This window comes from Diabrotica virgifera, chromosome 6 (assembly GCF_917563875.1).
Source record: "Diabrotica virgifera virgifera chromosome 6, PGI_DIABVI_V3a".
Classification (NCBI taxonomy): Eukaryota; Metazoa; Arthropoda; class Insecta; order Coleoptera; family Chrysomelidae; genus Diabrotica; species Diabrotica virgifera.
The window spans coordinates 939,442-962,083 of record NC_065448.1 but is presented as its reverse complement, the minus strand read 5'-3'; the positions used below and the strand labels follow the sequence as shown (position 1 = coordinate 962,083).

The 22,642-nt window shown below is 32.2% G+C and overlaps 1 protein-coding gene across 1 annotated transcript in view; it reads right to left on the bottom strand.

Moving 5' to 3' along the window:
* LOC114330568 (serine/threonine-protein kinase VRK1) overlaps positions 1 to 20,989 on the bottom strand; it is a 31,564-nt gene extending 10,575 nt beyond the window's left edge. The window contains exons 1-7 of the mRNA XM_028279960.2: positions 20,611 to 20,989; positions 17,187 to 17,256; positions 13,482 to 13,678; positions 4,137 to 4,359; positions 3,842 to 4,021; positions 3,384 to 3,671; positions 3,140 to 3,325 (exon numbers count right to left, since the gene is read on the bottom strand). Of these exons, the coding sequence (XP_028135761.2) occupies positions 3,140 to 3,325; positions 3,384 to 3,671; positions 3,842 to 4,021; positions 4,137 to 4,359; positions 13,482 to 13,678; positions 17,187 to 17,256; positions 20,611 to 20,814 (1,348 nt within the window). The 5' untranslated portion in view covers positions 20,815 to 20,989. The remainder of the gene's footprint in view (positions 1 to 3,139; positions 3,326 to 3,383; positions 3,672 to 3,841; positions 4,022 to 4,136; positions 4,360 to 13,481; positions 13,679 to 17,186; positions 17,257 to 20,610) is intronic.
* Between the last annotated feature and the right edge of the window lie 1,653 nt (positions 20,990 to 22,642).

Genomic DNA, 22,642 nt, shown 5'->3' with positions numbered 1-22,642 from the left:
TCACAATAGTCTAATAAAAAGAAAATGTAATGAGCGTAAAAACATAAAATCAAAAAAGTACCCTTTTTGGATAAAGAGCTAAACTAAATGATGAGTTGATCGTTTTTCTTTATTCATTGAGACTATCATCAAAAACGAAAGATATAAAAGGAATATCAAATGAAGAACTATATGAAAACATGAAAAACTGAATACCCCTAGCAGCAGAAAAAGCCATTGGAAGGACAAAATTACCGGATATATTTTAAAAACAATGTAAACGTTTGTTTTCTATACTTCCACAAAATTTATTATAACTATGTGACTACAACTGTTTCGACAGAGTGCCTTTCTCAAGTAATTTAGTTTACTATGTGTCTTTTTAAAGTCTTTAACTGAAGAGGTTGAGGAGTGGGGAGCTGTTTGTCTCGAGTTGGTCATTCAGAATTATATCTGTATTTTTCAGTTTATTAATTTCTATGGATTCTAATAAAGATAGCTCAAGGCCTTTATTTTGAATATGCAGAATTTGAAACTCTTCATTAAAGGAATGATTATGATCTAGAATCTAGAAGGTGAAGTGCGTATGTAGAAGTGTCTGTTTTTCTATTGTTGAAAGCCCTTTTGTGTTCTGCTATCCGTTTGTCAAAGGTTCTGCCAGTTTGACCGATGTAAGTTTTCGGACAGTCGCCACAAGTTAGTTTGTAGACACCACTCTGTAGTTGTTTTCTCTTTCGGCTCTTATTGTTCTTAATATATTTGCTTAAGTTGTTGTTAGTTCTGAAAGCTGATGTTATTCCTTTCTTTTTTATGTATCTGGCTATTTTTGTTGTTATCTTGCCAGTATATGTGATAGAGCAGAAGGTACTGGGTTCTTTGTATCATGCTATGGTAGGCTGCTAATTTGTGTTGTGTAGGGTGGGATGATGAATTGTGTATAGTTATGTCAGTATGGGTAGGTTTATGATATATGGAGAACTCATGTTTGTTGTGTAGTCTGGTAATTGTTACATCTAGAAAGTTTATGGACTTATTCTGTTCTGTTTCTATTGTAAACTCAATATTACTATGAAGTGAATTAATGTATGATAGAAATTGGTCAAGTTGCCTGTTTGTTCCTGTAAATCATACTAGTATATCATCCACGTATCTCCACCAATATAAGAACTGTTTAAATACGAGATTTTTAGAAATTATTGTTGTTTCAAGCTTGTTCATAAATATATCTGATAGCAATGGGCTTAGATGATTGCCCATAATCTACCCTGGTGCTGGTCTGTCCACCACCACCGAAAAAACCCAGTACCTCCTGCTTTATCACATATACTGGCAAGATAACAACAAAAATAGCCAGATACTTAAAAAAGAAAGGAATAACACCAGCTTTCAGAACTAACAACAACTTAAGCAAATATATTAAGAACAATAAGAGCCGAAAGAGAAAACAACTACAGATTGGTGTCTACAAACTAACTTGTGGTGACTGTCCGAAAACTTACCATCGGTCAAACTGGCAGAACCTTTGACAAACTTATAGCAGAACACAAAAGGGCTTTCAACAATAGAAAAACAGACACTTCTACATACGCACTTCACCTTCTAGATCATAATCATTCTTTTAATGAAGAGTTTCAAATTCAATGCCTTAAGCTATCTTTATTAGAATCTATGGAAATTAATAAATTAAAAAATACAAATATAATTCTGAATGACCAACTCGAGACAAACAGCTCCCCACTCCTCAACCTCTTCAGTTAGACTTAAAAAAGGCAAACCCATAGTAATCTAAATCACTTGAGAAAGGCACTCTGCCGAAACAGCTGTAGTCACATAGTTATAATAAATTTTGTGGAAGTATAGAAAACAAACGTTTTCAGTGTTTTATTGTTAGATAAAATGAACTTCCATCAAGTAACGGTCGAATCAATCAATCAAAAAACAATGTATGACTCAGAGACGTCAGAGACAAATAAAATAAGTGAAAACAGAATAAATGCAATGGAAATGATGATTTGAACAAGCTGCAGATTAACACAAATGGACAAAGTGAGAAATGAACGTAGAGACCTAATGGATGTGAAAGAGACACTAAGTGATGAAATAGAAAGACGAGAATTACTCTAGACATTTGGGAAGAATGGACAATACAGGAAAACCGCTAATAACTTGGTAATAAAAACCAAATACAGGGAAGAAAAGAGGACGTACTAGATTACAGTGGAACCGACAAATAATAACAGCGATGGAAAAAAGAGTCCTCCCTGAAGAAGATATACCGATTGAGAAATTTCTCATGGTTGGTATGGGCCTTTAATGAGAGCGACAAAGAGACATGTATTTATTATACCTTTAAAACGGGCTAGAAGATATACGCCGGCGAAGCGAGGTAGCGCCAACAACCCACTTCGTGTCGTAGGTAGGGCTTTCTCAGCACAGCGTTGCCAAAGTAGATTTAAAAAAGAAAATAACAAAGTAGAAAAAATTATAATATTTAACTTTTTGTAAACGAATATAATAAACAAATTATTTAAAAGAAAAAAACTTAAGTAAAAAAATATTGTTTTCACCCATTTTAAAAAAAATGTGAAAACGTTGAAATATAATTCAACCTTTTTTTTTCACTCACTTTTTTTAAAATGGGTGAAAACAATATTTTTTTACTTAAGTTATTTTCTTTTAAATAATTTGTTTATTTTATTCGTTTACAAAAAGTTAAATATTATAATTTTTTCTACTTTGTTATTTTCTTTTTTAAATCTACTTTGGCAACGCTGTGCTGAGAAAGCCCTACCTACGACACGAAGTGGGTTGTTGGCGCTACCTCGCTTCGCCGGCGTATATCTTCTAGCCCGTTTTAAAGGTATAATAAATACATGTCTCTTTGTCGATCTCATTAAAGGCCCATACCAACCATGAGAAATTTCTCAATCGGTATATGACAAGAAGAAAAGGCGATTGGGAAGTTGGTAAAAGGGAAACATGATATGATGTTCTGAAGCTATTTCCTTGTGGCATTTTTGTAATAAACTATTCTAAATGGGAAATAAGCCACAAAATGTTGACAACGACATCCGATTTGGGCGTCGAAACGTTAATAAAATCATTTTTTTAGTTATCATAAGAACAGAACACAAAATTGTACAGCTCAAATTGGCTTTACCTGAACTATCTTCTTCTTCATCCACATTTTCCTCTTCATCTAGAGTAGAATCTCCATCACCATTCCTTGCATATCTTCTTTTCGGACTAACAGCAGAAACACCTTGGCCTTTCCTTTTAGTAGCAGCTTTGGATGATGTTTTCTTTGAAGATGTTTTCTTGGAGTTAACTTCTTCAAGGATATCACCTGAAGAAAAATTTTCACAATTAGAACAGAACAGAAAATGTTATAGCGTCCAATTTACCTGAACTATCTTCCTCTTCATCAACAGTTTCTTCTTCTAAAGTAGAATCTGCGTTATTTCTTGCAGATCTTCTTTTAGAAGTAACAATAGAAATACCTTTGCCTTTCCTCTTAGTAGGCGTTTTGGAGGGTGTTTTATTAGAAGCTTTACTAACGGAAAAGTTGAAAGGTTTTCCAACGCTGTCACCCTTATCCAGACCGCTTGACAAAATACTTCTAATTTTTTTATAGTCTGGGCTAGAATTGTGTTTTAGGGTTAACAAATACTTCAAAAATGTAACTAAGGGAGCTGAAAAAGAAACGAATACAACATTTATTATACAGTAAGTACCGTTCATGTACCGTAATTATATAAAAAAACAGTGAGGAACCAACTTTAACCCTATAAGTACAGTTCTAAATATTTCACTATTATTTTTATATTATAACACTCCATCTACTATTTTATATTGTACCCACCAGGTGGAGATCCACTTGTGAAGCACGTTTTCATGAATTTTGGAATGTCTGACATATATTCCTCTTTGGATTTGTGAACGTTGTTAGGATCTTTCAAATTCTTTTCCCATGGGAGAGTGCACCCCAGCCATTGGATGATGTTATAGGCAAGAATTTCTAGATCTCCGCGTCTGGTCTGAACTAAAATTTAATGAAATGTAATATAATTATCATAGCTCATTTTAAGGGATGAGTTCAACAAACGATTATTTCATCGAGAATCAAAAGCCAAATCATAAAGAAATAAAAAACATACCTCCTTGATGAGCATCTCTGCTTAAATATTCTATGGTACCATCATGGGCCTTCTTGGGATTTGGTTTAAAATCGGCTTGATCATAGTATTTGGTGGCTAGACCGAAATCTATCAGGTACATCTGTTTATTCGCAGTCTCTTTAGTTACACCCATTAAAATGTTGGCTCCTTTGAGATCTGCGTGAACAAAGCCTTTGCTATGAATGTACTCTAGAACGTCTAACTAAAAATCAAAAAATTTAAATTAAAAACGCAATTGATAATTCAAGAGATTGTTTATATTATCTTTGAAATGGAACAATCTTAAATGCTTAACAATCTACAATAAGTCAATATATACTGTATTGACTTAATGAGGAACTATAGTCTTAGTTCGATATCATAGATATCGTGGATTTCGCACACTTCCAATGAAGATGTTCTTCAAATGATGAATTCAGACTGTCTGCTCATAAACATCATAAAGAGGAGGAAAACAGAATATTTTGGCCATATAATTAGAGGACCTAAATACCATCTACTTGGCCTTATAATAAGTACAAGGAAAAGTGGAGGGAAAGAGATGAATTGGTAGAAAGAGATGGTTGAGTAACAGGGTCTATTTTACCACTAGGCCCATGAGGCACCTGCCTCGGGCCCGTATTTGTATGGGGCCCGGAAAGATCACCAAACAAAACATGTTTATTACAATAACAAAACAAATTTTCAAAATTCTTTCATTTTACAAACAGGCAATGATAAATGATAACCATAAGATAACCAAATGATAACCATAATTTATATACCATCTACCTACAAGTGAAGTTTTACTTCCTTAGTAAGATAACCATAAGAGTTATAATTAAGTGGATAGGCACAAACTTTCGGCTTCAATGCTCTTTAAATGCATTCATTTTTTCGAATCCTCAAAAAACTAATAAATATTAAAAAAAAATTAGACGCACAATGAAAGATTACATTATTACCAAGGGCCGAATGTCCCTTAGAATAAATAAAAAGTTTCTTTTGAATAAGATATGTATTTAAAATTAAAAATCACACTCAGTTTTCTCTTTTTTCACCCCTGCAACTTATTAAAATAAACATTATCGAAGATTTCAGGGACTTTCGGCCCTCGGTAGTAACGTAATCTTTCATTCTGCGTTTAAATTTTTCAAAAATACTTATTAGTTTTCTCAGGCTTCGAAAAAAACGAATGCATTTAAATAGCATTGAAGCCGAAAGTTTGCGCCTGTTCCCTTAAACAATGTTTAATTGTTTAAATATAAATTTTATTTATTGTTAATAAAAATTTTATTTTCTTGTGCAACTATATTTACTTAAATTTCTATTATTTAATTTTTATTATTTAATTTCTATTACTTAAATAATTAATACATTGAAAAAAGTTCGATATTATTATTATTAAATCATATTTAGGGGCCCGAAAATTGTGTAGTGCCTCGGGCCCGATTTGAAGTGAAATAGGCTCTGTTGAGTAATATTAGACACTGGCGAAGCGTCCATGTAACCATTGTTGCCATTGGTAACAGTTAAAAATCTTGCAAGTAAATATTTTATGACGATGAATAATTCTATTTACCAATATTTTTACCAATAGAAAGATATTATTATATTATGTGGTAATAGTAACTAACTCAGTTGAACTTTATTATGCTCTGCTACCAGACTCATTTCTGGTTACAATGGTTATATACCCACGCTAGCGCTCGGGACCGGCTAGTGCTGTTACCAGATTTAAAATTGGTGACAGTACCATTAAAAAGTGTGCGTGCAGTTAGCCATGGATGAGTGTTGCTTCTTAATCGATCAACTACTTGAAAAGTAATTCTTGTATAATTTTGAAGAAAAAAATGAGAATAAAAATGAAAGACCTATTTTAAACCATTTAAAAAAGGAATCAACAAAAGTAGTTCGATATTTTAGTTGGTACAGTGAAAATCCTTGGTTATATTATCGTTGCAAGAAAAATATACTGTATTGTTGGCCATGTCTTCTGGTTTCTACAGAAAAATGGGTGGACCAGGTTCACGATTTAAATAGTGTTAGATTTTTAAAAAGGAGACATGAAATTTCTCCGTTATCTACATGTAAGATGTATACCCAATTTGATTCAGTTTTTTTTTTTTTTTTATTTTATTATCAGCATCAACCACTTTGGGTTATTAGCTGTACTGTCATTAATACATGGTTACTTAAATCTAATAACATTTTGACTATTACATAAGTTCACATTTAGGTAACAATATAATTTACAAATTAAGAATTATAAAATGTTAACAGTGGTTATAGTTTGCTTAAAACATTAATGTCTTTCAAATAATTAAACAAATGTGTAAGCTTACAGTGTAATCCTAAGACTGCTTTTATATTGAGAGGTATGGAGTGTTTTTGTCTTTCATTAAGATATTTAGGACACTCTATTAATATATGTGTTACATTGATGTCGCAATTACACAGGTCACAAATAGGGCGATTTGACTTAGAGATTAGGTAGCTGTGAGTAAGTCTGCTATGCCCTATGCGTAAACGATTTAGCTTCACAAACAGCTGGCGATTTAGGTCTATCTCACACCAAGGTTCAATTGAGGGCTTTATTGTGTGTAGAGATGATTGTGAAAGATTCCATTCGTTTTCCCATTTGTTTAACACTTTTTCTTTAAGGAATGGTTTGTAATCGGAAACAGGCACTAAGTTCACTAACACTGAAGACGCACTGTGTATTGCTTCTCTGGCATGGAAATCTGCTTTTTCGTTTCCTTGAAGTCCAATGTGTGATGGAACCCATATAAAGCTTACTTGCTGCATCATGTTCTTCAGTAAATGTAATTGTTCTTTTATTAAAATACTTATAGGATTACTTGTATATAACTGTTCTATCGTATGTAATGCACTGAGTGAGTCGGTAATTATGACAGATTTTGGAATTTTTTGAGTACAAATGTGAATGAGGGCTTGCAGAATTGAATATAGTTCTCCAGAGTAAATACTGCAAGTGGAAGATAATTTAAATTGTAATATAGTGTTTGAATCTACAACTGCCGATCCCACACCATCAGCAGTCTTAGATGAATCTGTATAAATATAACAATGATCTGGGAAAGAAGCAAGTATGTTGAGAAAAGATTGATTAATTGTTGCATGGGGGGTATCAAGCTTATTGTATTTAGAAAGAGTTAGATCACATATTGCAGGAGGAAAGGTCCAGGGCGGAGGAGTAACTGTATTTGTCTGATTAAAAAATTTTGGGAATTGAATATTATTGAGAGAGAGATATTTTCTGATTCTCTCGTAAAAGGGGGGGTTAGTTCTTTTTTTATTTACATAAGTTTCTTTGAAACGTTCTGCAATAGTGTGGTGGAAAGTGGGATGCGATTCTATTGCATATATGGATGATGCGTAGGCTAATGACAAGTACATTCTTCGGAAATTTAAAGGTGGTTCTCCGGTTAAACATTGTAAACTATTAATGGGGCTAGTACAGAATGCTCCTGTGGCTATTCTTAATGCTGTATTTTGTATGACTTCTAGTTGAGCAAGAAGTGTCTTCTTTGCAGATGAGTATACAATTGATCCATAATCGAGTTTGGATCGTACTAGAGATTTGTAAATAAGAATCAAACTTTTACAATCTGAACCCCAATTACGATTGCACAGTGTACGCATTAAATTGAGACCAGATTGACAGGATTGTTTAATGTGCATAATGTGGTACTTCCAAGATAGTTTTTTATCAAAGATCATTCCTAGAAATTTTAAGTGTTCCACAAAAGTTAAGTTGTTTCCATATAACTGAAGATCTGGAGTTGTAGACTGCCGTTTTTTTGAAAATAAAATACATTTAGTTTTGGTTGTAGAGAATTGCAATCCTACAGCTTTCGACCAGTTTTCAAGGTGATTTAATGCACATTGTAAATTTTTCTGTATAGAAAGAATATTTTTTCCTCTTGAATATATAACTAAATCGTCAGCGTATAATCTCGCTTTAACAAGTTGTGGAAAGTTTTCTAAGATTTTGTTTATTGCTACTAAGAATAGTGTTGAACTAATAACAGATCCTTGAGGTGTTCCATTTGTTTGGTCTTTAGTGCTGGATAGTGTACCATTTATCTTAACCTTAAATTGTCTCTTACTAAGAAAATTTTGAATGAAATATAGCATGTTACCTTTGACGCCCCACTGACTTAGTGTGTTAAGAATGTCGTATCTCCAAGCCATGTCAAACGCTTTTGTTATATCGAAAAAAACCGCAAGACATTCCTGTCCAATTGCAAACGATTCATTTATCTCGGATTCTAGGTCAATTAAATTATCTATAGTGGATCTGTTCCTGCGAAAGCCGCTTTGTTCATTGATTATTAATTTATTATTTTCCAAAAACCACCTTAGTCTATTATTCACCATTTTTTCCAAGATTTTACACATTGTGTTGGTAAGCGAAATTGGCCTATAGGATTCGGGATCAGTTCGTGGTTTATTTGGTTTTAGTAATGGAACTATTATCGCCTGCGTCCATTTTGTGGGAAACTCATTATTAGTCCAAATTCTGTTGTATAGGTTAAGAAGATATTGTTTTCCATTATCTGGTAGATTTTGTAAGAAACTAACAGGAATATCGTCTGGTCCTGGCGCCGATTTTTTGCTGGTACTTAAAGAGTGATTAAGCTCTTCCATGGTAAATGTTATATTAAGAGGATTATCTTCAATGCAATTAAAATCTATTAATTTATTTTCCGAAATCATCTTGGTATTGATAAATTCTTTAGAAAAGTTGTTATTGCTGGAGTTCATTTCAAATTGTTTTGCTAATAAATCTGCTATTTCGTTATTAGATGTTACTATCTGTTTGTTATTGCATAGAAATGGAATCTTTTTATAGGTATTACTTCCAGATATTTTTCTAACTTTTTCCCATACGGTGCTTATAGGCATAGTGGAATTAATAGAGGACATAAATTCTTGCCAAGATTTTTTTCTGTTCTTTTTAGTTATATATCTAGCTTGAGCCCGTAACTTCTTATATTCTATAGTATTTTCAAGTGTTTTGTGACGTTTCAATTTGTTAAAGGATTTTTTATATTTCTTTATTATATCAGTACACTCTGCGTTCCACCATGGTAATGAATTTCTTTTATGTAGAGTTTGTGTTTTACCTATATGATTTTCACCGGCAAGATGGATTAATGATATAAACGAATTCAAAAGTTCATCTATATGATGATTTTCGGTGACTTCTTTTAAGCTATGGCAGTTCTGTTGAATATACTTTTTGAATAAATACCAATCGGCTTTCTTTAGATTCCATTTTGGAATTGGGGTTGTATTAGTATCTTCATAATTACTGTTAAAAGAGACTTTAATAGGATAATGATCACTTCCAAATAAAAACGGAATTACATCCCATGAAAACTTTGCTGACAGTACAGGATCACATAATGACAGGTCGATAGCTGATGAAGTACCTGTATGAATATTATATCTTGTTGATTGTCCATCATTCAGTACGTTTAGGTTTTTTGAGGTAATTATGTTTTCTAAAATTTTGCCCTTGGAATTTATTCCAAGAGATCCCCATATTGGATTATGGCTGTTAAAATCACCAACGATTATTCTGGGAGTGGGAATCTGATCTAATACATCTGAAATATCTGCTTCTGTGATAGGTAAGTCAGGTGGAATATAAATATTACAGATATTCATTTTTTGTGGAAAGGACACTGATACTCCTACTACTTCTAAATTACTATTGATTACTAATGCTTCTGATTCATATTTTTTGTTAACATACGTAACAACTCCTCCACTAGCGATATTTGAGTTGTCTCGGTTTTTATGGAAACAAGAATAATTCTTCATGTCATAACTATGATATCCTTTAAAGTTTGTTTCTTGTAAACATATTATTGATGGTGAGATTATTGAACATAAATGTTTAAGCATTTCTAAACGGGGATAAAACCCGTTAACATTCCATTGTAGTATCGGTTCGAAGATTTTAGTTTATTTCTGGAGCTGAATTTGTCGAACAATCACTATCTTGATAAGCGGGATCGTCTAGCATTTTTTCGATTTTGTTTATTAATTTAGTGCATTTAGTTTTCATGCTTTTTTCTGTAAAATATGGCTTAATTGTTGTTAACATGTAAATAAAGTTGGGTATATCCGTTGTGTATGTTTGTAATAAACTAATGGGATCAGTCGAGCTAGTATAATTTTCAAAAAAGTCAAGTGTTTGTTCATATGTTAAGTTAAAATTATTTGACGTATCGTGAAATACTGTTTTTGTTGGCATCATTATTTCCTGAATTGATCTGGTAGATTCAGTTTGCTTTTTTTTGTTTCTTTTTGGTTTGTGTTGGTACTTTAAATTCTTTATTTAATTCTTCAGTGGGAGATGGAGTAGTATTAATTTCCGAAATTGTTCTCTTATTGGTCGTTGACTGATCCTTAGATATACAATTAGTTTCCATAATTAATACGGGGGGCATTAAATTAGTATCTGTTTGTTGGTTAAGTGAAGGTTCGGCACTAGAATTACTGACTGGATGATTTGGTTCCATTTCTAGGGGTGATGGAATAGACTTGGGGGATTCTTGTGGTTGTTGTTGTATTGGTTGTTGTTGTATTGGTTGTGGTTGTATTGGTTGTTGTTGTATTGGTTGTTGTTGTATTGGTTGTTGTTGCATTGGTTGTTGTTGCATTGGTTGTTGTTGTATTGGTTGTTGCGGTTGGTGTTGGATATGAGAGGAATCATTTTGTTGATTATGATTTGAACAATTTGCTGCAACGTGACCTGTGTTCTTACAGATAAAACATGAAGGTTTATCTAAACTTAAATATATGCGATACGAAGTTTGATCATATGTCATTAAGAAAGAAGAGGGAAGGTCTATATCTACAAGTGGTTGAATATAAGTTTGTCTTCTAAAACTGAGGACGTGTTGAAATTCTGGAAGTTGACTACCGATTCTAAGGAAGGTTAAAGGTGACATTAATTTAAGACCAAATTTGGTTAACTCATTCTCTATTAGAATATGTGGAATAGAAGGGCAAACACCCGATAGTAACAGTCTTTCGTTTGGAGTTATCAATTTTCGTGCTTTTAGATTTTCGCCTTTAATTGTTATTTCTGCTGGACCGGACATAAATTTTTCCACCAGGGATTCGCTGGAGAGATAAATACATATTCTGTTATTTGATAGCCTTGATGAAAATAAAATATTCCGTGGATGAACAACTTCACCAAGTGCTATTAAGTACTCTTCTATTTTAGTATCAGGTAGCGAATTAAATAAAATTGCTTGCAGCTTTGAAGGAAATTGAATTGAAGAAGCATTGTTAAGCACAGTTGAATATGAGGTTTTGTTTTGAGGTTGTTGATGATCTTCAGTCATGATTGTTGACAAATTAGTTAGGTCGGATCTGGTATCATTTGGTATACTCATTAGTAATTATAAACCAGTTTCAGAACCAGAACTAGTTCCGAGAACTGGCCTTTCGGCCGTCACTTAACCTTACAAACGGTATGCTTTGTAATGTTTTGAATAAATAAATAATAAAAACTCACTGGTTTATTCCGTAAGGTAACTGCACTATATACTATTACTTTTTGCTTATTTTCAAGTTTATTTGGATATAAACTACTTGAAAGAAGATGATTTTTTGGGACTGAAATGTAAACACAGTTTGTGTTACCATGTTCAGGACCGGACCTTGATTCAGTTTGGCAAAACAAAAATCAAAAGTTCTCTTAACCAAGCTTTTAAAGCAAATATTGCTAAACATAATGAGTTTGTTAAAAAAATAGATAGGTATATCTTAACACACTTATAATAGATACTGTATGTTTTTGGGCCAGACAAGAACTAGCGTTTCGTGGTCATTTTGAGTGCGACGACTCGGACAATCCAGGCAGGGAATTGTTAACATTAATTGCCAAAAATGATCAAAAATTTTGTCAACATCTAGAAACATCTGTTTTTTCGAGAGTTTCAAGTGATATACAAAATTATATTATTGAAGCTACACTTACCGGCACAAAATTCCGCCACCCAAAATTTTTGATTAAGTTTGACAATTTATAACTTTATTATTTGTGCTCCGATTTTCAAGATTCTTACACCAGTTTGTAGGTACATGTATTCATATTGTTTGGTATTATTCCGGTAATAAAAAATTTTGCTTGCATGTCATTGTACAGGGGTGAAAGGAAGCGTTGTATTTTCTCCTAATTTTAAAAAATTCTGTGGAAAAATGGAATAGCTGATTTTGTTTCATAGTCCTGTCATATTTTCCCGGAGGCATCACCAACATTTTGTTTTTTGAATTATCAGAATATCTTTTTTCTTGTAAGAGCTGTACCATTTTTTGTAAATAAAAACACTGATTGACTCATACAATTGAGGTTGGATTGGTAAGATTAGAATGGCCCGCATGCAGCCCAGATCTCAATCATATTGAGCATTTATGGGATGAATAAAAAAAGCTATTTGCCGTTATCCTAGGCCTCCAGAAAATTTGGTACAGTTATGGCCCTGGTAGAGGAATATCAGGCTATTCCCCAGGCAAGGAAAACACATATTTGTTAGATGCTAAACAGATTGCGAGCAGTCATTGCTGCAAGAGGTGGACATAACCACTATTGAATTGTTTTGTTTTGTTGTTAAATTTGTTTTGTTTTGTTAATTTTAGTGCGTTTGATATTTTTAATTAAATAAACCTTCAAAGCAGTGTTTTTAATTACAGCTCTTACAAGAAAAGAGATATTCAGATAATTCAAAAAACAAGACCTTAGTGATATCTCCAGGATAATACAAAAAGAGTATGAAACAAAATCAGCCCTCCAATTTTTCCACAGAATTTTTTAAAGTTAGGAGAAAAAACAACGCTTACATTCACCCCCGTATAATGCCATCTAAGCAAAAAAATTTTGTTACCGGAATAATAGCAATTGACATCAATACATGTACCTACAAACTCGTGCAAGAATCTTTAAAATCTAAGTACAAATAATAAAGTTATAGATTGTCAAACTTAATCAAAAATTTTGGGTGGCGGAATTTTGTGCCGGTGAGTGTATATATACATTTAGCCATATCTTCATTTTTTTAAATAAGATTTTTTGCATCTGGTTTTGGTAACACTTCAGAAAAAATCACGCGTCGCCACTGATATACTAGATAATGGTGTGGAACCACAGTAGAAGAATTATTTCACGCAGCAGCCGATAGAGGTAGGGTTCAGGAACTTGGAAACATGATGACAGCCAACATCTGAATACAGACACATCACCGGAAGAAGAAGTCTTATTTGCAGAAATATTAAAAGAAACATCCAGTTACTTACCATTTGCAGGGATATTTTAAATACTGTAGAGGCTGGAAACACTCGTTTATTCTCCAAAAATGTCTTCCACAAATCCTTACCGAATTGCTCCATTACAATGAATCTATATTTATCTCCACGGTATTCATGTGACCCGGATCCTATGTATATTGGCATTCCTAAGGTTTTTAGCCCCATTTTCTTCTTAAAATCCTCCACTGAAATAACAAAATTGAGTAGTTATAAATATACAATTATTGTGTTTGCACTGAAAAAAAACAGCCTCTACTGTTTACAGTATCAGTACCTTCTCTCTCTCTCTCTATCCCTGTCTCTCTTTTTCTTTCTCTCTCTCTCTCTCTCTCTCTCTCTCTTTCTCTCTCTCACTCTCATTCATTAACTTATCTTGCTTACATTCATACATTCTATTCATTTTTCTTCTATTGCTTTCTCTCCCTGTTCTAGGAGTTCTATATTCAATTCATCTCACAGCCACTTTCTTATTACCTGGATTTTTCAGGTTGTCCAGATTTAGTTTAACAATCTGTGGATATGTTTTCTTCTGTCTGTTTATGCAGCATGCAAATTTTAGAGAGCCTTTGTTTAAACAATGTCTCAATTTTTTATACAATATGTGTCACAATTTAAGAGAGCCTTCGTTAAGCACATACACAAATCTGGTGATATTTTAGATATTTTCTATGAGACAGTTTGAACGAGATCATCGTGTGTTTAACTGTGTGTTTAAATTAGAGAAGCGTCCGATGTGTTAAGAGAGACATGTCGAAAAATCAATGAGTAGTCTGGGCTGATTATTGGAGAATAGGCCATTTTTGGGAAAAGTTATTTACCAGCAATTTTATTGTTGGAATCGAATTATAAGATCCTATATATTAATAATATAGGTATAGTATTTGTACTACAAAAACGTTATTACGTAGGTCAAAATTTTTGACGTAAGAGAACTGTCAAAACATTAGAATGTGACTTTTCATTATTGCTATGTTTATTATAAATACGGCAATAATGAAAAGTCACATTCTAATGTTTTGACAGTTCTCTTACGTCAAAAATTTTGACCTACGTAATAACGTTTTTGTAGTAAAAATACTATATGCAAAGTCCTCAGATAGTGTGCTACTTTTTTTATAAACAAAATGGCGCCCGAAAATCGTGTTTTTTTTCAATTATTGCTCTATAACTCCGAAGATTTTGACTTTACAACAAAAACACTCAAATAAAAATTCACCGTGATTAAATTCTGCATAGAGACGTGTTTTTCTCGATCTGCTCCGACGAAAATTTTCCTCGGAAAACGCGGGTTTTCCCACCAAAATCTTTAATTTTCAAATAAAGTTTTAGATAAATAATTATCTACCAATAATTAAATAATTTGGTGACTTAAAACCCTTCTTGGTTTAGATTACAGTTCCAGAAGCTGGTGAAAATTAAACGAATATTTTAGCAACAATTCAATTGTTAATTAATAATTTACGGTCGCAATAATAACCAAAATAATTATGATACACTGATCAAACTTTGAAATCTTATAAAGACGAGATGCCTATTTAATATTTTGTCGACGAAATATTATTTTTTAATTTTTTTGCATAATCTTTAAATGTTTAAAGAAAATAGTTATAAACAAATTAACGTTTCTCAAAAAGTCTCTATTTTATTATAATTTTAAAAAATAGCTAAAATGCACATTTCAAATATCTTGAAAATGAATGCATTAAAACTTTTTTGCAGCCATTTGCAAAAAAGTTATGAAACAGCAAAGTAAACATACGATTACTACGGTATTTATAATTTTTTTTAATTCTTTCAAAGCGTAGAAGTGAGTTTAAAGTACAAGCTAAATATTTACAAAAAAATAACGATTTTCAGTTTAATGGTTATATTTTAATTGAAGATTAAAAATATATTTTTTTGTAATTTACACGCGCGAAAGTAGAGTAATACAGTACTGTAGCTATAATTTTCACTCGGAGCGACGATCGGCCGCGCAACGTACACTTTTAATACACTACCTATGCTGCGTGTCAGTCGCTTCGAGTGAACATTTTAGCTCCGACTCTGTATCAGGCCTACTTTTGCGCTAAAAATTACAAAAAAAGTATTTTTAATCTTTGATTAAAATATAACCATTGCACTAATTTTTGACATTCTTTGTGAGTAATTAGATTGTACCATAGACTCACTTTTAAGCTTTGAAACAATTAAAACAAATTATAAACAACGGAGAAAACGTATATTTACTTTGCTGTTTCATAACTTTTTTGCAAATGGTTGGATTGCAAAATGCTTTCTTAAAGCATTCATTTTCAAGACCTATGAAATACGCATTTTAAGTGTTTTTTAAAATTAGAATATAATAAACAATTTCTGAGAAATGTTAATTTGTTTATAACAATTTTTTTTAAATATTTAAAGATTATGCAAAAAAATGAAAAAATTATATTTTGTCGACAAAATATTAAATAGACATCACACCTTTATAATCTTTCTAAGTTTGATCAATGTCTAATGATTATTTTGGTTGTTATTGCGACTGTAAATTGTTAATTAAGAATTGAATTGTTGCTAAAATATTCGTTTCATTTTCACCGGCTTCTGAATTTATAATCTATACCAAGAAAGCATTTATTTCACCAAGCTATATAATTATTGATAAATAATTACTGGCCCAAAAAAATTATTTGAAAATTCGAGATTTTGTTGGGAAAACCCACATTTTCCGAGGAAAATTTTCGTCGGAGCAAATCCGGAAAAACATGCTTCTATGTAGAATTAAATTGGGGTGAATTTTTATTTGAGTGTTTTTGGTGTAAAATTAAAATCTTCGGAGTTATAGAGCAATAATTGAAAAAAGTACGATTTGTCGGCGCCATTTTGTTTATAAAAAAAGTAGCACACTATCTGCGGACTTTGCATACCTATACTAATAATAAATAGGATCTTAAAATTTGATTCCAGCAATAAAATTGCTGGTAAATAACTTTTCTTTGTACTTTACTAATTAGACTAGCGTATTATAACTATTTTTTTTTCAAAATTTAAAGATTATGCAAAAAAAAGAAAAATTTATATTTTGTCGATAAAATGTTAAATAAGCATCTCAACTTTATAATCTTTAAAAGTTTGATGAATGTATCATGATTATTTTGGTTATTATTGCGATCGTAATTTGTTAATTAACAATTGAATTGTTGCTAAAATATTCGTTTAATTTTCACCGGCTTCTGGAATTACAATCTATACCAAGAAAGATTTGATGTCACTAAGTTATTTAATTATTGATTAATAATTACTTACCTAAAACTTTATTTGAAAATTAGAGTTTTTGTTAGGAAAACCCGCATTTTCCGAGGAAAATTTTCGTCGGAGCAAATCGTGAAAAGCATATCTCTATGCAGAATTTAATTGCGGTGAATTTTTATTTGAGTGTTTTTGTTGTAAAGTTAAAATCTTCAAAGTTATAGAGCAATAATTGAAAAAAATACGATTTGTCGACGCAATTTTGTTTATAAAAAAAGTAGCACACTATCTGCGGACTTTGCATACCTATATTATTAATATATAGGATCTTATAATTCGATTCCAGCAATAAAATTGCTGGTAAATAACTTTTCCATGAATTTTGCTAATTAGCCCAGAGTATGAGGTAAATTCCTATCAAACCCACTGCATACATAATATAAAGAAATGTCAAAAAAAACTCACCATCTACTTGTTTAGCATTTCTCATATAAAAATGCATCTCCACAAATAAGGGTCCATTTGAATGTGGTTCCTAAAATTTAAAGAAAGGTGCTATATAGGGTGAGGCAGGTAACTGGCCTATTAGAAATATCTCGAGAACTAAAGGCAACAGAATCATGAAAATTGGAATAAAGAGGTTTTGAAGGATGATCTATTAATTGAAAATATTTTTATCTCTTTGCAACTTCCGGTTATACCGGAAGTTGCTTATAACTTCGTTTTTTTAAATGGGACACCCTGTATATTTTTACATTTTTGGATTCTCTTCGATGTCTTCTTTCTTAAAATATGAGGTTTTGTAATATTATACAGGGTATTTTAAAAGATAATTACGTTTTTTTATTAATTTCGTAGCAAAATTAACACCCTGTAGAATTGTAGTAGTTTGACATCTAAAACTCTACTTACGTTCAAATGATTTTTAATATACTCTACTATTGTTAAGAATCATTAGTCTAGCTAAATTTTTAATTTTAGTATACAGGGTTGGTCGAAACTCAGAATGAGTATTTTTTGAGTTTTCTTAAATGGAACACCCTGTATTTTAGTATTGTAGTGAAATGATATTTTATGGTACTTTTTTATTTCTTAAGCATTCCCTATACCTAACTGCTTTAATTTGTGAGTTATTGGTGATTCAAGCTAAACATTAATTGCACCAAAAAATACATAAAATTTTATTAGGTTGGCCGTGAAAATACTCAATCCCAAATAATTTTTCAGAAATATATACATATTAATCCAGACTGGTCCTTAAAGTTACCAATAATGGTTTATCTATCAAAATACCTACGTAGTTAAGATTGTTGGTGCGATTAACAATTAGGCACAAATTAAAGCAGTTAGGTATAGGGAATGCTTAAGAAATAAAAAAGTACCATAAAATATCATTTCAATACAATCCTAAAATACAGGGTGTTCCATTTAAGAAAACTCAGAAAATACTCATTCTGAGTTTCGACCAACCCTGTATACTAAAATTAAAAATTTAGCTATACTAATGATTCTTAACAATAGTATAGTATATTAAAAATCATTTGAACGTAAGTAGAGTTTTAGATGTCAAACTACTACAATTCTACAGGGTGTTAATTTTGCTACGAAATTAATAAAAAAACGTAATTATCTTTTAAAATACCCTGTATAATATTACAAAACCTCATACTTTAAGAAATAAGACATCGAATAGAATCCAAAAATGTAAAAATATACAGGGTGTCCCATTTAAAAAAACGAAGTTATAAGTGACTTCCGGTATAACCGGAAGTTGCAGAGATGAAAATATTTTCATTTAATAGATCATCCTTCAAAACCCCTTTATTCCAATTTTCATGATTCTGTTGCCTTTAGTTCTCGAGATATTTCTAATAGGCCCTTTATTTGCCTCACCCTGTATACAGTGTGTCAATTTAAAAAGTTGCCACCCCCTATAATTTGGTCCCTATAGAAAATCTAAAAATATGCAAAAACTGTGAAATATTGTGAGGGGGACATTTTGTAGCCCAGTTTTCAACTAAATTACATCAACCCTATAGTGGGGGCAGACACAACCCCCAAGATCTTTAATGGAAAGGGGGGTTGAGTGATACCTCATTTTGAAGGTCATTAAATTACCTTTTCAAAAATACCACATGCCTTATATTTCTTTTCAGTACTTTTGGAAAAATCTTGGACTCAATACTCTAAAAAATTTTGGAGTTCTGAACTCTATACTTAATATCTTTACGGTTTTACTTGATTTTTCCAAAAATACTTCAAAAAAATACTCTAAATACTTCAACACCCCAAAAAAAATTAAATTTGGAGTGCAATACTCCAAAAAAATTTTTGGAGTTCTATTTAATTATTAAAATTAATTATAAAAAAATTAAAATTACTGAAAAGAAATATAATGTATGTGGTATTTTTGAAAAGGTAATCGAACGACCATTAAAATGAGGTATCACTCAAGCCCCCTTTCCATTAAAGATTTTGGGGGTAGTGTCCGCCCCCGCTAAAGGGTTAGTGTAATTTAGTTGAAAACTAATGTATAAAATGTCCCCCTCACAAATAAATTTGACGTGTTTTTGTATATTTTTAGATTTTATATAGGGACCAAATTATAGGGGTGGCAACTTTTTAAATTGACACCCTATATAATATATATTATCTAAATACAGTAGACTCCCTCTTAACTGATCCCGCATTAACCGGCCGCCACTCTCCCTTCCTATTGTTTTGCATACCTCGGCGCTTGATAATCGTCTCTCGCCCCCAGTTGTCAATTCTGTTTTTTCGATTTTTTTAAAACAAGTTTGTAAAATATTTAAATATATACATCCATAGAAATAAATAGTATTTTTTAACTGTTTACTCCGTGATCTTTATTAATATACACCTTCCTGTACATGTCTTTGATATATCCCCTAGTGAGAACAATAGTGGCGAAACCCGAAAATCAACGTTTTTGAGTAAGTCCATCAACCGACATCTAAATATACCCTCTTTTATGTGCAATATCATGTCTTTATTGTATTGTGAATTTGTCAAATATTTTGATGGTTCACCTGGTTCTGAACAAACGTATTGTTCTCACCAGGTGATATGTATGTATGTACTTGATTTTTCTCATGAAAATGCCTGCACATCGGATTAACTGGCCAGGCTCTGATTCCGAGGTGGCCGATTAAGAGGGAGTCTACTGTATATCGAATCTCATTATTTATTTTATTTATTTTCACCCATTGAATGCTGATGATGCCTAAAAACATCATACCGTTACTGCTGACAAGAGTGCATGATGTCTTCATACTTCATATACAAACCTAGACACATAATACTTAGACTACGCTCTGAAGATTGGGACAGAGAGAACTGAGGCTATTAGGTAGGATAGGAAGTCTCTTTCTAATCAGAGGAGTTCATCAAATCAACGACTGTATAAACTTTGTAAATCATGATTTGGAAGTGTTCCTTGTAACATTCAACGTGTCTTCGTTTGTTGAATGACGTCTTTATTATGATTTTAGTAGTCAATTGGAGTCAAACAATCAGAGCATATAGTACAAATAGATAATATGCTAATCTAAGCTACTGGTAGATAAACTTTTAGAATAGGAATGACTAATTAAACTTAGGTTACGAATACTGGAATTAATGAATATATTGTAATGGTATTTCAAGAGAGAATAACACAATGGCGACCAAAAGCTGTAAATGAGGCACAGGAAGATGGCAAGAAAAATAGATCGAAGACATTAAAAGATGAAAAGGCAGGATGAAACTGACAGGCGAATATGCAAAACACAAGGGGACGCTTATGTCCATGACTGGACCGGAAGGGGCTGCTAAAAAAGGTATTTCAAGAAGAATGATATTAAATATTACTTAATCAAATTATACTCACTATTTTCACAACGTAGGGATACTTGGTACCATTATCGGCAGCTGGGCGGGCTGAATATATAGCCCCAAAGCCACCATGGCCTACAACAGGCCCCAACTTCCATTGATTTTTGGAAATATCTTGAAGGACTTCGCCTACTGGTAAAGACTCCGCTAATGCGTATCCTTTTGCAGCCTTCTTTTTTGGCGCCACAGCTTTTGGCATTATAATGAAATTAAAATAAAATAAAAGTAGAATAATTTCGTAACTCTTTATGGTTGGATTTTAAAAAGTTAGAATCCTAACTCCTCCTATCTAATCTAGGTACACGAGCGTGATTTAACTTGTTGACAATTTTTTGTAGCTTTAAATTTTAATTTTATATTGTAGTTTTCTTAAGACAAGGAAAGAAATACGACAAGCACATGCTTTTTGACTGACAGTTGGCTAATTCTTCCAGTGGCGTGCTGTTTGAAACAGAAAGAAATTCGCGAGAATAACATTCTCTGTACATGGTTCATTTAACTAAGTTCAATGAAGATTAAGACCCGTTTGCCATTTGATTATACTAATTTCAGTACTGATTTCAGTACTAAAAATATTGGTTAGTTGCGCGAGTCGATTTAGTATGAAAAAGTCAGTTTGTGCCAAGTTTGTGTTTGCAACTATCCGAATTGTAATCAGCATAATATAGGCATGCGCTCTACCTACTAAATTTACATGAGCTTTACTCAAGGTTCATAGATAGGAGCATAGATTAATAATATAGTATTACCTGGATAGGAGCTTTACTAATTGAGATTGCAAGTTGCAAGCCATTAACTTATTAACAATAAAAGATTGGAAGAAGTATTTTTGCAAAACTGGCAAACTTTGCTTTTATTTCTGCTATTAGAGATATATCCACACCTAGTTTGGCTAATTCTGCCTTTATTTCTTCCAAAACTTTAATTCGTGCGTTCCTATTCTTATAGAGAGGGTGCTTTGGCACATACAAACATTGATCATTGATTCGATTTGTAAAACTCTATTAATGTTTCAATCTGCCTTTTTCTCCACATGTTGAAAGTTGAAATCACTATTATTATTATGTACCTATAAACAAAACAAAAGTACCTAATATACAATACAACCTCACTTTTTAATATTGTGTCAATTTCAGTACAAGAAATTAGAACATGTTTTAATTTTTAGTACTAAATCGGCGCGCGCATCTAATTTGTAGATACAATATTTTTAGTACTAATTTCAGTACTAAATTTAGCATAGTGGCAAGCGGACCTTAGTTGTAAATGTTTTAATATTTCTGTATAAGTTGTTTACATCATCAATCAGGCCTAATTTTTCCATTGTTGAACATAGGCCTCAAGGCCTCCTCCAGATATTTGCATCTTTTGTTGCTATCCAATGGACATCCTGAGTCTTGACGTCACAAAATTGGGAGGAGCTTATATTTGGCTCCAAACAATTTTGTCATATTGTCATAGATGAGGGTGAATTTTGTTTATAATGTTAAACACGGTGTGATTGTTTACGTGGTTTGTGTGACAAAATAAGACTTTTCATTTAGGTATTTAGTTAAAGAAACGTGCCAATTAAGAGATTTGTATTCGTTCTGGCCCAGGTGAGTTAATTTAATGCAATGATTAGAACGTAAACAGTGTTGAGGTTATGTTTATTTTCAATCACTAAGGAATAAAAACCACCTGAGCAAAAACGAATAAAAATCTCTTAATTAACACGTTTCTTTAACGAAATACGTAAATGAAGTCTTGCCACACAAAGCACATAAATGAAAAATTCCTTATGACCATTTAACGTCACAATCAAAATTGTTTGGAGCGATTTTGGAGCCAGTATAAGCTCCTCCCAATTTTGTGACATTTGTGACGTCAGACTTAGGCTGTTCATTGGTCACGTTTTGGAGTCATGGGTCCATCGCATTATGGTCTCCACTAAAGCAATCTTTTTGTTCAGCTGTCTTTCTGTCTACCATCTTGTCATTCATTCTTACAACATGTCCCGCTCATCTCTATTTTTGCCTTGTAATACG